Source organism: Heterodontus francisci, chromosome 10, assembly GCF_036365525.1.
Source record: "Heterodontus francisci isolate sHetFra1 chromosome 10, sHetFra1.hap1, whole genome shotgun sequence".
Taxonomy (NCBI): domain Eukaryota; kingdom Metazoa; phylum Chordata; class Chondrichthyes; order Heterodontiformes; family Heterodontidae; genus Heterodontus; species Heterodontus francisci.
In genome coordinates, this window is record NC_090380.1 from 76,152,517 (window position 1) to 76,166,454 (window position 13,938).

General features: G+C 43.3%; 1 protein-coding gene across 1 annotated transcript; it reads right to left on the reverse strand.

Annotated features, from left to right (window-relative positions):
- Positions 1 to 659: 659 nt before the first annotated feature.
- On the reverse strand, positions 660 to 7,342 carry LOC137374547 (cystatin-B-like). The gene is made up of 3 exons (XM_068040820.1): positions 7,219 to 7,342; positions 2,306 to 2,407; positions 660 to 1,377 (listed from the first exon to the last, which is right to left on the reverse strand). The coding sequence occupies exons 1-3, from the start codon at positions 7,294 to 7,296 to the stop codon at positions 1,252 to 1,254; spliced, it is 306 nt and encodes a 101-aa protein (XP_067896921.1). The 5' UTR covers positions 7,297 to 7,342; the 3' UTR covers positions 660 to 1,251.
- Between the last annotated feature and the right edge of the window lie 6,596 nt (positions 7,343 to 13,938).

Here is a 13,938-nt window from a genome sequence, read left to right on the forward strand (position 1 = left end):
AAATGGAGCACTGGCTGTTAGTGTGTACTTTCTTCCTCTCACAATAGTCATAGATACAGCACCAAAACAGGCCCTTCAGCCCACCAAGTCCGTGCCGACCATCAACCACCAACATATGCTAATCCTACATTTATCCCATTTCCCTCTCCCCTCCTTCCCTCAATTCTCCTACCACCTACCGCCACTAGGGGCAATTTACAATGGCCAATTTACCTATCAACCCACAAGTCTTTGGCATTTGGGAGGAAACCTATGCAGTCACAGGGAGAACTTGCAAACTCCACACAGGCAGTACCTAGAACCGAACGCGGGTTGCTGGAGCTGTGATGCTGCGGTGCTAACCATTGCACCAATGTGCCCAGCACTTGGATTTTAAAAAATCAACTCCAGCTTTATTCAATTAGATTTTCAATCAGTGCCTATGGCAATGTTTAAACCACTTGGGGGGGAACTTTAAGAATTATTTTTACTTCTATTTCTATAGAAGATATAGATCAGCTACTACAAGGGAATAACTGTTCCAATGTATTGGAAAGATCGGTCATTATCGAAATCCCTTCCTGCCCCTAAAGATTTCACTTCCTCAACAGCAAGCTGAAAGTATGTTTGTACAGTATATTATGGATTCTTTAGGAAGAGGTATTAATTTCCAACCATGCTTGTGTATTATGTAGAGGAATATTTATTCATATTACAATTCCTTACAATGCAGAATGAACCAAACAAGCAAATATTTGCATTTTCCTATTTCATACAATCTTCAGTAAACAGAATATTTAGTACAAAAATTGCCTATGTTTTCATATGGATAAACTATCCAGAAAAAAATGATAATTTCCATTAGGATTGAATGATTAAAAAGCATTTTGCAGTACTCTTTCCCCTAAAAGTACAATTTCTTCAGAGTCCAGGATGGAGCAAAACCAGCTAGCCAATCAAAATTTCTGGCTCTTTGGACCCATGCATTTTCCTGGATCAGTTAATTTGATTTCCCAAACACTCCTGTAACCTTTGAAATAAATGTCATTTCCATCACAACTAAAAAGTTTCTATTCATTGAAACTATGAAAAGGAACACAAAGAAATCAGTTTACTGGTGACTATCTCAGCTGGCAATGGGCTTAGGGTGGGGAAAAGAAAAAAATTAAAACGGAATTTAATTAGCATTTTAAAAGGCACAAACATCCGTAACAAAGTCATAAGTTAAGAAACTGCTTTTGCTCTGCCCTTGCATACTAAAAGCAAGGTTTTTTAAAAATAGTCTAATTCATCGTTGTGTAATTTGTTGGCCTTTACGCCAGTCACCTCTGTACCTCCCCGACAAGGGAGGTCTTTAAATATTTTTGCATGTACGTAGTCATCGCCACCAACATGGATCTAAAAAACAAAGAGAAGTTAAGCTAGTGCAGACCAAGCGCGCTTTCTCAAGCTACAGTCAAAATATTAAATCCTAGGCAGGACATTCCAAGTTAGTTTTCAGTTGCACCAATGCAATCTGTCCTAGGATCATTACTCCAAGAAATGAACAGTATCCAGAATTTCAGTCATACAATAAACATCCTAGTCACTATCTTACTTGAATGCAGTTACTCTCCCTGGTTTCATAAAGCTGCTAAATCTGTAAACCAAGCTTTGCACCCAATTTCCCCAAATTAGAAATAGAAGTCGACGTTGGAACTAAGTGGTAATAAAACATAATTTTCATTCAGTGATCACTTACACCTATGTAGGAGATGACATTTATATACAAAAGCAAATGCTGGAAATAGCATGTCAGGTATCTATGGAGAGAAACAAAGTTAACATTTCAGGTTGTGACCTTTCATCTGACTGAAATGTTAACTTTTCTCACTCTCCACAGCTGCTGCCTGACCTGAGTATTTCCAGCAGTATTTTGCTGTTGTACAACATTTATACAGATGGATAAAACACTTGGGAAAGCTGCTCAACTGAGAATCTAACAACTGAGCTGCCACTAGCAATCTTGGTATTCAAACAAAACCACCATCTCAGCTTCAAACAGTACAATAACGGCCACATTGATTGTAGGAATGGAGAAGGGACTACACCCCTCCTTGCTTTCTCAAGGATAAAGCTACTGTAAATGTTAAACCATTAAGTGATTTAAATTAAAGTCTTCAAATATGAAAAAAGAATGAGTCTGTGGCAAAAATGATAACTATCCAGTTTGATGGGCTACAGAAGTATCCAATCATCCTGCACAAGATAATTCTGAGAGTGTTAGTTACTTGCTCATAACAGACACCATTTCAAAACATTTGAACTCCCAGAACAATAAACTTACTTTAATGAAATAGTTGGTTCCAGACACAATTTGAGTCTTGAAGGATTTGACAACAAATACATCAAATTTTTTTTCAGCTGCTTCTTCAATCTTAGGCTTCATCTGAAAAACAAAATAAAAAGGACTCAAGGTCTTTAGAACAATTTCCATTTATAGAGTGCCTCTAATGTATAAAAATGTCCCATAATGTACGAGTGTAATCAAGAAATGGATAGAGCCAAAGGAGGAGATATTAAGAGTAAAGAGGCTAACATGCTTGGGTGGCGCAGTGGTTAGCACCACAGCCTCACAGCTCCAGCGACCCGGGTTCGGTTCTGGGCACTGCCTGCGCGGAGTTTGCAAGTGACTGCGTGGGTTTCTGCTGGGAGCTCCGGTTTCCTCCCACAACCAAAGACTTGCAGGTTGATAGGTAAATTGCCCCTAGTATAGGTAGGTGGTAGGAGAATTGAGGGAAGGTGGGAATGTGGTCGGGAATATGGGATTAATGTAGGATTAGTATAAATGGGTGGTTGATGGCCGGCACAGCCTGTTTCAGTGCTGTATCTCTCTATGACTCTATGCCATAACATACAAGGCTACGGGCCAAGTGTGGGGAAATTGAATTAGTTAGGACGGGTGCTTGATAAACAGTGCAGGCACGTTGGGCCAAAGGGCCTGTTTCTGTGCTGTAAAACTCTATGTATTCAAATAGTGTCTCTCATGACTTCAAGATATCCCAAAGCACTTAAAAAAGTCAATGAAATAAAAATGTACCCACTTAACCAAAAGGCAGGTTTTAAAAGGAAGAGGAGGAAGGAAAGGCAATTAGTTTAGATAAGGACTTCAGGAGTGTGGGGCACAAGGAGTTGCTAGGTCAGTACAGGGGATGCACAAGAGACCAGAGGAATAGAGAGCTCAAGGAGGACGATGCAGGACTAGATAAGTTACAGATAGGGAAGGGTGAGGCTATGAAAGAACTTAAGCACAAGGATTAGTTTTTTGAACGAGGTATTATAAGGCCAGGAGCCATTGTCGGTCACCTAGGATGGGGCAATGGCTGAGGCAGGACTAGGTACACTATAGGATATGGGCAACAGAGTCTGAGTTGAGGAATTAACTGCAAGACATTCTCTTCCTTCTCCAGAAAAACAGCAGCTAATGTAGGGCAATCTTTTACTCCTTTCCTCCCTCTCTAATCAGTCAGATAAGGACATATTCAGCCAGAGGTAGGTTTTAAGGGGCATCTTAATGGAGAAGTAGAAAGGCAGAGAGGTTTACAAAGGGAATTCCAGAGCTTAGGGCCTTGGCAGCTGGGGCATGATCATCAATGCTGGAGTGATTAAAATTAGGAATGCTCAAGAGGCCAGAATTAGAGAAGTGCAGATATCTGAAAGGGTATGGGGCTAGAGATTAGAGATAGGGAGGGCGAGGCCATGGAGGGATTTGAAAATAAGGATGAGAATTTAAAGTGAAAAAAAAAATTGAAACATTGCTTAAACAGGAGCCAGTATAGGTCAGCGAGAACAGGGGCAATGGGTGAATGGGACATGGTGGGAGTTAGGACACGGGACACAGAGTTGTGGATGATCTCAAGTTTACAGAGGGTAGAATGTGGGAGGCCAGCCAGGAGTTGGAATAGTCAATTCTAGTGGTAACAAAGGCATAGATGAGGGTTTCAGCAGATGAGCTGAAGCAGAGATGCAGTCATGCAATGTTACAGTTCTACTTCTGGTGCGAATATGTGGTCGGAAGTTAATCTTGGGTCTAATATGACAATGTTGTGAACAGTTTGGTTCAATCTCAAATATTTGCCAGGGAGAAGGATGGAATCGGTGGCTAAGGAACAGAATTTGTTGTGGGGACCAAAGACAATAGCTTCGGTTTCAATCTTCCCAGTATTTAACCAGAGGGAATTTCTGCTCATCTAGTACTGGACATTGGTGGTTAGGTAGAGCTGGGTGCCATCAGGGTACTTGTGAAAACTGATGCTGTGTTTTCAAATGATGTTGTTGCAGATGAGAGATAGGCAGTCAAGGATAGATCCTAGGGGGACAGAGGTAACACTGTGGAAGTGGAAAAAGAAGTCACTGGAGGTGATTCTGTCTTATTGTCTTATCGATTAGATAAGAATGGAACCAGGCAAGTACAGTCCCACCCAGCTGGACAACAGTGGAGGGATTTTGTGGGAGGATAGTCTAGTCAACCTTGTCAAAAGCTCGAGAAGGATGAGGAGGGTAGTGTGCCTTGATCAGTCACACAGGGTGTCATTTGTGACTTTGATAAGAGCAGTTTCAGTACTGTGGCAGGGGCAGAAACCTGGAAGGATTCAAACAGACTTCCAGGAAAGTAGGGAAAGATTTGTGAATCTACAACACATTCGGAGGAAAGGAGGTTGGAGATGAGGCAGTGGTTTGTTTTTTCTGAGGAGAGGATGATGATGATAGATTTGAAAGAGGAGGTCATTACCTGAGAAGAGAGAACCGTTATCAGCTAACACGGGAGCCAGAAAGGGAAGTTGGGTGGTCAGCAGTTTCATGGAAATAGGGTTAAGGGAAGTCATGAACAAAACAAGCTTGGAGAGAGCATGAGGGCAGCTCGCAGAACAACTAGAGAGAGAAAGATATTATTTCAAAGCTAGGATGGGGGAACCATAGGAGAAGTTTGGCCCAGTAAGCAAGGGGAAGGGAGGGAAGTAGCAGAGGCAGCTGATTGTAAAGCACAGCAATGCCCTGTTGGATAGCCTTCTAATGTGAGGTAAAGGTGTGCAAAGGAAACCCGACCGAGCCCAAATGCCAGACCAGGAAGCGCGACCCAACCCAAACCCGACACGACGTCGGGTCCCGTTGGGATTGGGTCAGGTAGCAGGCCTTCACCTGTGTACTGACGTATGGGTCTGCTACCTGACCCCGATGACATTTGTCGGGTTCGGGTCGGGTCGCACTTCTGGGTCCGGTAGGGTTTCCTTTGCAGACCTTTAACTGATTGGATGGTCTCAATCTTAGTGACAAAGAAGTCCATGAGCTCCAAGCAGGTGTTGGAGGTGAGGGAGATGGAGACAGGACAGGGGGGTTTAAGATGACAGTTTGTAGTAAAAAAAAACATGGGTTATCTTTGCATTCCAGGACCATCCTAGAATAGTACGCCCTTTTGGCAGACAAGAACACAACCCAATAGCAATTGTCATTTCCAGAATGTCTTTTCAGGCGGCAAAGAGTAGGATTCCAAGGGCACCATTTTAATTTATTTTGGTTTAAAAGGAGAATTGAAGAAGCCCTTTTAAGGGGGAAAACTGTTCATGCCGAAGCAGCCCTCCATTATGAACTTTTACTATCAACTAAGTCATTGGATGCCTTCTATGACCAGTGGACACGGAATGAAATTTATTTTCCCTGATTTAACTATTCATTCAGATACAGTTTGGTTAAGCCAATCCTTCCTTGTGACAGCCAGTGGTGTGCCACCTTTAAGTAGGGGCCACCCATGTGTGAATAAGGTTTTCCTGGCCTTACATTTGCACCAGCTCACAACAAACTTTCAGGATACAAAGGGTCACTGGCCAGGATTCCTTTAACCAGTTGCTTCTGGGATCAGTATCAGTCATAGCTCAGCTGGTAGTACACTTGCCTGAGTCACAAGGTTGTGAGTTCAAGTCCCAATCCAGGATTGCAAGATGCATACAAAAAAAAAAATCAAGGTTGACATTCCAGTGCCGTACTGTCAGAGGTACCACCTTTTGGTAGAGACCTTAAACCAAGGCCCCATCTGCCCTTTCAGGTGAATGTAAAAGATCTCATTGTGCTATGTCAAAGAAGAGCAGGAGAGTCCTTGGTTTCCTGGCCAATATTTATCTCTCAATCAACACTGCAAAAACAGATTATCTGGTCATTAACACATCGCTGTTCATGGGAGCTTTCTGTACACAAATTTGCTGCCACATTTCCTACATTACAACAGTAGCTACACTTTGTGTGTTCAAGTCCTGGGTTGGGACTTGGGTGTGAATCACTTCGGGACATCCTTTGGGTTATGAAAGGCACTATATAAATGCCAAGTCCTTCTTTTCCTTTCAGTGGGCACCACATGCAATTTTTATTCTAATTTCTACCAACTCCACCATAATTTAAATGTGTTATTGTTGTTTAAGAATCAGTCTATATGGGCAAATCTTTTCTCAAATTTTAACAGTCACAGCCCTTTAACAGGAGATAATGCTCACATTTTCACTAGATTATACTACAAAAGCAGAAAAAAAAACTACAAGAAATCTAAAATTTTAACATAATGGGAATACTAGGTCTGTAAGAGAAAAAGACACCAACTGGTGTTGTGTAACACCTAAAACATTAACATTTCTTCTCCTCAGACTGACTGGCCTGGTGGTGATCGCAGCATTTCAGGCTTATTAAAATTCCCCAACATCGCAAACTTGTTCTGACTTGAAACGTTAGCTTTGCTTCTCTCTCCGCAAATGCTACTAGACCTGCTGAGTATTTTTCAGCACTTTGTTTTAATTTCACAAACCTGACCTTGTAGGAGTTATTGCCTTATTAGGAGAGGAGGCTTGAAGTTTAATAACTAAAGCAGAAATGCTGCTCTCTCTGTACATCTTGTAACGTTAGCCACCGTAACTTGCTGTCTGTTGCCAACTCCAACCTCACCCAAATCCTCCCCTCCCGCCCACTGGTAGTTATGCTTTAGTCAACTGGATCCTACTATTTGAAATTCCTTCTCTAAATTCATCACTTTCCTCTCTTCCCTAAATTCTGACTCTAAACAAAAGTTTGTTTACTCGGCTTACTGGGATCGGCTTCAAATTTTCCTCACAGCTGATAAAGGTGTTTTCTTTTTACATTAAAGATGTTGTATAAAATCTGCTGTTCATGGAGATTTTTTTTTTGCAAACGAGTCATTGTTTCTGCAAAGATCATACTCACGGAATCGGCAAGCTGCTGAATCTCCGGGGTAGCAGATTTCTCATTGCTAGTGCCTCCACAAAGTATTTGCCCGCTCATCCTGCACTCTCGCTACTGGTCACCAAGTATCTGCGTTTGCTACAATGTAGCCGCCGATTATAGCGATCCCGGAGTCTCCGCCCACTCACCGCATATTCCAATCTCTCATAGGGGCGACATTAAGATTGCTATTGTCTCACCAGGCACCTCATGTGCAAAATTATAAAAGAAAACAAACCAGACATGTTATAATCTCGATTAATTTGTGACCAAAAATTAAATACATCTTCAAAATAATCAGTGATTCAACTCTATCTGAAATATTCATTCCCTGTTTGCCCTTCAATCACTTAGTTGCTACCAATTTTTTTTCATTCAGGACGGTGGCCGACCAGGTTTGAGGCACCGTCTCAGAAATTAGGCAAGTTTGTGTTTCAGTTAATAATTTGACTGAAATGATTTTTAATTTCGAATACTCCGAAGTACATTGCATAATTTGAAGGTTGGCCGTTTAAAGTAAGCACTTTGGGACATGAAAGGCGCTATAGAAATGCTCATGTGCAGTAAACCTGGCTGTTGTCACGCTGTCATGACTCACTCCAGATTACCAAACCCGCAACCAGCAGATCAACGGTGTTATAAAAACAAGAAATGCTGGAACCACTCATGTGGAAAGAGAAGCAGAGTTAACGTTTTGGGTCAGTGACCCTTCTTCGCAACTGACAAATATTAAAAATGCCACAGGTTATAAGCAAGTGACAAGAAATGCTGGAAATCTGAAACAAAAACAAGAAATGCTGGAACTCTGCTTCTCTTTCCACAGATGCTGCCAGACCTGCTGAGTGACAGAAAGAGAAGCAGTGATTCCAGCATTTCTTGTTTTTGTTTCAGATTTCCAGCATCCGCAGTATTTTACTTTTATTATAAGCAAGTGAGGTGGGGCAAGAGATAACAAAGGAGAAGGTGTAGATTGGACAAGGCCACATAGCTGACCAAAAGGTCATGGAACAAAGGCAAACAATGTTGTCAAGCGACAAAAAAAGCGCACACTTTAAAACTTTTTCCCCCGAGAGTCTGGTGAGGAGACAAGGAAAGATTCCATAGATAGCTGAGCTCAGCACCCACATTCCCAAACCACTCCCTGGGCTTTTTCCTCAATAACGGGGAATTCTCAGAAGATGATAGAAATTACAGCACACAACTTAAAATTCCCAGTTCTGATGAAAAGGTTACTGACTTGAAACGTTAACTCTGTTTCTCTCTCCACAGATGCTGCCAGACCTGCTCAGTATTTCCAGCACATTTTGTTTTTAGTTAAAATTCCCAGCCTTGTGTCTGAACCAACCTCACTCCCTCCCAGTTTATCTGAACTGTCTATTTTTTTGAGTCTGAACTTCTGTCTGATATAGTTTATGAAGAAACATTGGGACCATTTCACTGGAGCGAATGGAGTTTTTTAATTCATGAAGGGTTCTGATGTGAGTAAATAAAAGAGAATATTTATTTTCTTCGGGGGGGAAGGGGAGAAAAATTTACAACATACCATAGGACTGCGGACTCGGCTACATTGGAGAAACAGGTCACAGCCTACAGACTAGACACCAAACCTTTTTAAGTTGTGTGCTGTAATTTCTGTCATCTTCTGAGAATTCCCCTTTATTGAGTAAAAGCCCAGGGAGTGGTTTGGGAATATTGGTGCTGAGCTCAGCTATCTGTGGAATATTTCCTTTTCTCCTCACCAGACTCTCAGGAGAATTTTTTTTGAAAGGGTGTTCTTTTTTGTCGCTCGACAACACTGTTTGTCTGCTGGTTGTGGGTTTGGTAATCTGGAGTGAGTCATGACAGCGTGTCAACAGCCGAGTTTACTGCACATGAGCCTCTAGTGCATTTCTATAGAGCCTTTCATGTCCCAAGGTGCTTAGTTTAAACGGCCAACCTTCTTCAACCAAACCTGTTTCATATACTGTAAATGGGACAAGTCAAGCACGCTCAACTCAATAATCACCGCATTGAATGTTCCAACTCCAAACTGGCATGCAAGACGCGTTAGGGAGGCAATGGAGATCTATCAGCACCACACTAGCCTGCTTATCAGTGGTAGATAGCTCACTACACTTACTGAAGAAACACATTAACCACCTGCTCTGCAGCTAACATACCCAGAAAGAACAATACTTGTGTATTTTTTTTTCAAAAATATACTTTATTCATAAAAATCTGTAAAAAATGCATTCCCAAACAGTTTAAAACAGCATCAAGTCAAAAAATACAAACAGTGCAAAGGTGATCAGTTTCCTTCAATACAATCAGGAGTTGCCTCACAACCCTTCCATTTCATTTGTCATGCCATTAACATTTTTACATTTTACAGCAAATGAAAATTTTTCCGATACAGTTCGAGGGGTTTCCCATGGATCCAGCCCCTCCGTTCAGCTTGGTGGGGGGACCTTACACTGTGGTCTTTCCCCATTGAGCCTTTGCTGCGGCTGCCCCAAGCTTTAGTGCGTCCCTCAGCACGTAGTCCTGGACCTTGGAATGTGCCAGTCTGCAACATTCGGTCGTGGACAACTCTTTGCGCTGGAAGACCAGCAAGTTTCGGGCAGACCAAAGGGCGTCTTTCACCGAATTGATAGTCCTCCAGCAGCAGTTGATGTTTGTCTTGGTGTGCATCCCTGGGAACAGCCCATAGAGCACAGACTCCTGTGTTACAGAGCTGCTTGGGATGAACCTCGACAAAAACCACTGCATCTCTTTCCACACCTGCTTTGCAAAGCCACATTCCAGGAGGAGGTGGGCAACCGTCTCTTCTCCACCACAGCCACCACGGGGGCATTGTGCCGAGGGGGCGAGACTTCGGGTGTGCAAGAAGGATCTGACGGGGAGGGCTCTTCTCACCACCAGCCAAGCTACATCTTGGTGCTTGTTTGAAAGTTCTGGTGATGAGGCATTCCGCCAAATGACTTTGGCGGTCTGCTCGGGGAACCATCCGACAGGATCCACCGTCTCCTTTTCCCGTAGGGCCTTGAGGACATTCTGTGCAGTTGTCGTTTTTTGCTCGGGTCCGCTGTCTGTGCGCAGACTGATGAGCATCTACGACCAGTTCGAACTGGCCTCGGGAGCCAAAGTTAACCATGGCAAGAGCAAGGCCATGTTCTTTGGGAATTGGGCTGACTGATCCTTTGTCCCCTTCACCGTCAGGTCTGACTACCTGAAGGTGCAGGAGATATGGTTTGGAAGGGCTGGGGCGTGCACCAAAACCTGGGAGGAGCGAAGGTACAACAAAAGTTGAGCATTTGGGGGCAGCGATCTCTCTCCATTGTGGGTAAGAACCTGGTCATCAGGTGTGAGGCACTCACGTTGTTGCTGTACGTGGCGCAGGTCTGGCTCATACACCACTCCTGCACTGTGGCGGTCACCCGAGCCATTTTCTGCTTCATCTGGGGATCTAAAATGGACCATGTCTGGAGGGACACGATGTTCAAACCTCTGGATAAGGGCAGGAAAAATGTACCCAACGTGGCCCTAATCCTGATGTCCACCTTCGTGTGCGGCTGCATCAAGCTGTGTGTAGACCTCCAGTACGCAAACTCCAAGTGTCACTACATGCTGAGGTTCTATCTGTCCCCAGTGTTGCGAAAGATGGGCCTGGTCACATTGCAGCGGAACGCTCCATGCAGTTGGACCGTGCCGTACTACCTATCCTTCGTGGAACAGTTTCTGCGGAAAAACACCTTTGACCAACAATACTTGTGTATTGACTTACCACGAGCAATAGCTGACCAATCAGCAGCAAGAACAACTGCCTGTACCGACCTATCACAGAATGCAATTAGCCGAGCAATAGCAACAAGAACATGTAATGATCTATCAGCAGCAAGATCCAGCCCACATGCCCATTCTCCGCCACATATAGACCCATTGTTTCCACCTGTTACAGTTATTTCTCTACACTTCAAAGTGTTGAGGCTTGTTAGTTCTTCTAAGAACATTTTTTAAGGAAACAACTGCCTTTTTTAGAGCAAATTCACCTGTTGTAAAATCCATAAAAATTATCTCATTCAATGTTACCGCTCTCATGAAAACCTTCAAACAACTTTTAACTTTATTGAGTTCTTTGATGAAGGAATGGAAAGGGTTGATGAGGGTAGTACAGTTAATGTGTGTATGGAATTTCAAAAATTAAAGCCCATGGGATTAAAGAGGCAGTGGCTGGGTGGATACGAAATTGGTTAAGGGACAGAAGTAGAAAGTATAGGTGAACAGTTGTTTTTTGGCAGAAAGTATACAGTGGTGTCCTCTAGGGATCAGTATTAGGACCATTGCTGTTTTTGATATATATTAATAACCTGAAATTGGGCATACAGGGCATAATTTCAAAGTTTGCAATGACATGAATCTCAGAAATGTAGTAAATGGTGACGAGGATAGTAATAGACTTAAGGAGGACATAGACAGATGGGTGAAATGGACATATGGCAGATGAAATTTAACGCAGTGAAGATGCATTTTGATCAGAAGAATGAGGAGAGGCAATATAAACATAATGGTACAATTTTAAAGAGGTACGTGAACAGAGATATCTGAGGTTGTATGTACATAAATTTTTAGAGGTGGCAGGATAAGTTGAGAATGCTATTTAAAAAAATGGAATCCTTGGTTTTATATACAGAGGCAAAAGTACAAAAGCAAGGAAGTTAAGCTAAAGTTTATAAATTACTTCTAAGGCCCCAGCTGAAGTTTTGTGTCCAATTCTGGGCACCGCATTTTAGGAAAGATGTCAATGCCTTCGAGATGTACCAGATGGTATGAGGGATGCAGGACTTCAGTTACAAAGAGAGACTAGAGAAGCTGGGTTGTTCTCCTTAGAGCAGAAAAGGTCAACGAGAGATTTATTAGACTCATTCAAAATCATGAAGGGTTTTGATAGAGTAAATAAGGAGAAACCATTTACAGTGACAGTTGGGTCATTAACCAGAGGACACAGATTGCAAGTAATTGGCAAAAGAACCAGAGGTGAGATGAGGAGAACATTTATTACACGAGTTGTTACAACCTGGAATGCACTGCCTGAAAGGGTGGTGGAAGCAGATTCAATAATAATAATAAGCCAAAGACTTGCAGGTTGATAGGTAAATTGGCCCTAGTGTAGGTAGATGGTAGGAGAATAGTGGGGATGTGGTAGGGAATATGGGATTAATGCAGGATTAGTATAAATGGGTGGTTGTTGGTTGGCACAGACTCGGTGGGCCGGAGGGCCTGTTTCAGTGCTGTATCTCTAAATAAATTAATAAATAACTTTCAAAATGGAACTGGATTAATACTTGACTTGGCCGGGCTATGAGAAAAGGGCAGGGAAGTGGGACTAATTGGTTAGCTCTTTGATTGAATAGCTCTTCCTGAGCAAAATGGCCTCCTCCTATGTTCTGTCCCATTCTATGATTCTATGAAATAAGTTTTAAACAGAAATTGAGACAGAGGGCTGAATTTAATGGAGTCACTTGGATCGTGTTCAGAGGTGTATGGGGGGGTGGGGGTGGTGGGGGGATATGGATGTAAAATCTGTGCAGAACATGTTGAGCTGGAAGTCCGACATCTTTACCACGCTTCCGGATATTACTGACAGCAGCCTTAATGGATGTGGTGAGTGAGAAATTAAGGTATTTAAAAGGCCAATTAATTGGAATTTTATGGTGCATTTCTGATTTTACTGCTAGTGCTTCAGTGCCTCGTCTGGTTAAAGCAGTTAAAGGAGGTGTCAAGGAATCGGGAACTCAGTGCTGTCTCTCTCAGTGAGCCATCGAGAGAGCCAGCATGCCATGCCAGGGAGGGTGGTGCACCAGAGGGCATTGCCAAACGACGGAAGAAGGTGGGGGGAAAGGTATCAGCACTGTGGGGCTTGCTGCTTTTGGGGCAGTGGCACTTGCTCCAAAGGAACAATTCATTGAAGGAGAGGGTCCATCTGGATAGCAGACCTTGGACTGAGAGAGAGGCCCTTAGCCATTGTCCTCATCCACCCAGGTTATGGGGCCCCTGTTGAAGAGCAGGAGCAGCTGAGAGAGGGAGGTTGAGGCACCGAGGGGGTGCACATCAGCAACCTCCAGACCAGCAAGGGGGTCAGCCTTGGAGCAGGTATACCAGAGAAGGGTGCAGAGGGACGCTCCAACAACCTCCTGCGTGCAGAAGAGGCTATCTCCAGAGAGTCTACCATCTGAGGTTGAACTATCTCCAGATGTCTGAGCGGTATCAGCGAAGATTGCGCCTCTCCAGGGAGGACGAACTGATACCCATGGGAGTTGGTGGCCACCCAATACCAGTGGCACTGAAGATCACCATGGTTCTCAACTTTTACACCTCTGGGTCTTTCCAGGAATCCACTGAAGATATGTGTGGGATTTCCCAATCTGCAGTCCATCGGTGTACCAAGGAGGTGACCAGTGTCATGTACAAGAGTGCCGGCGACTATGTGCATTACCTCATCGATCCAGACTGTCAGGTGGAGAGGTTTATTGAGTTTTGGTGCATCGCTGAATTCCCACAGGTGCAAGGTGTCATCGACTGCACACATGCGGTCAATGACTTTCATCAACAGAAAGGGTTTTCAATCGCTCAATGTTCAACTGGTCTGTGACCATCGAAATTGGATCCTTCAGGTGTGTGCACGGTTCCCAGGAAGTAGCCACAGCGACTACATACTTCGGCAGT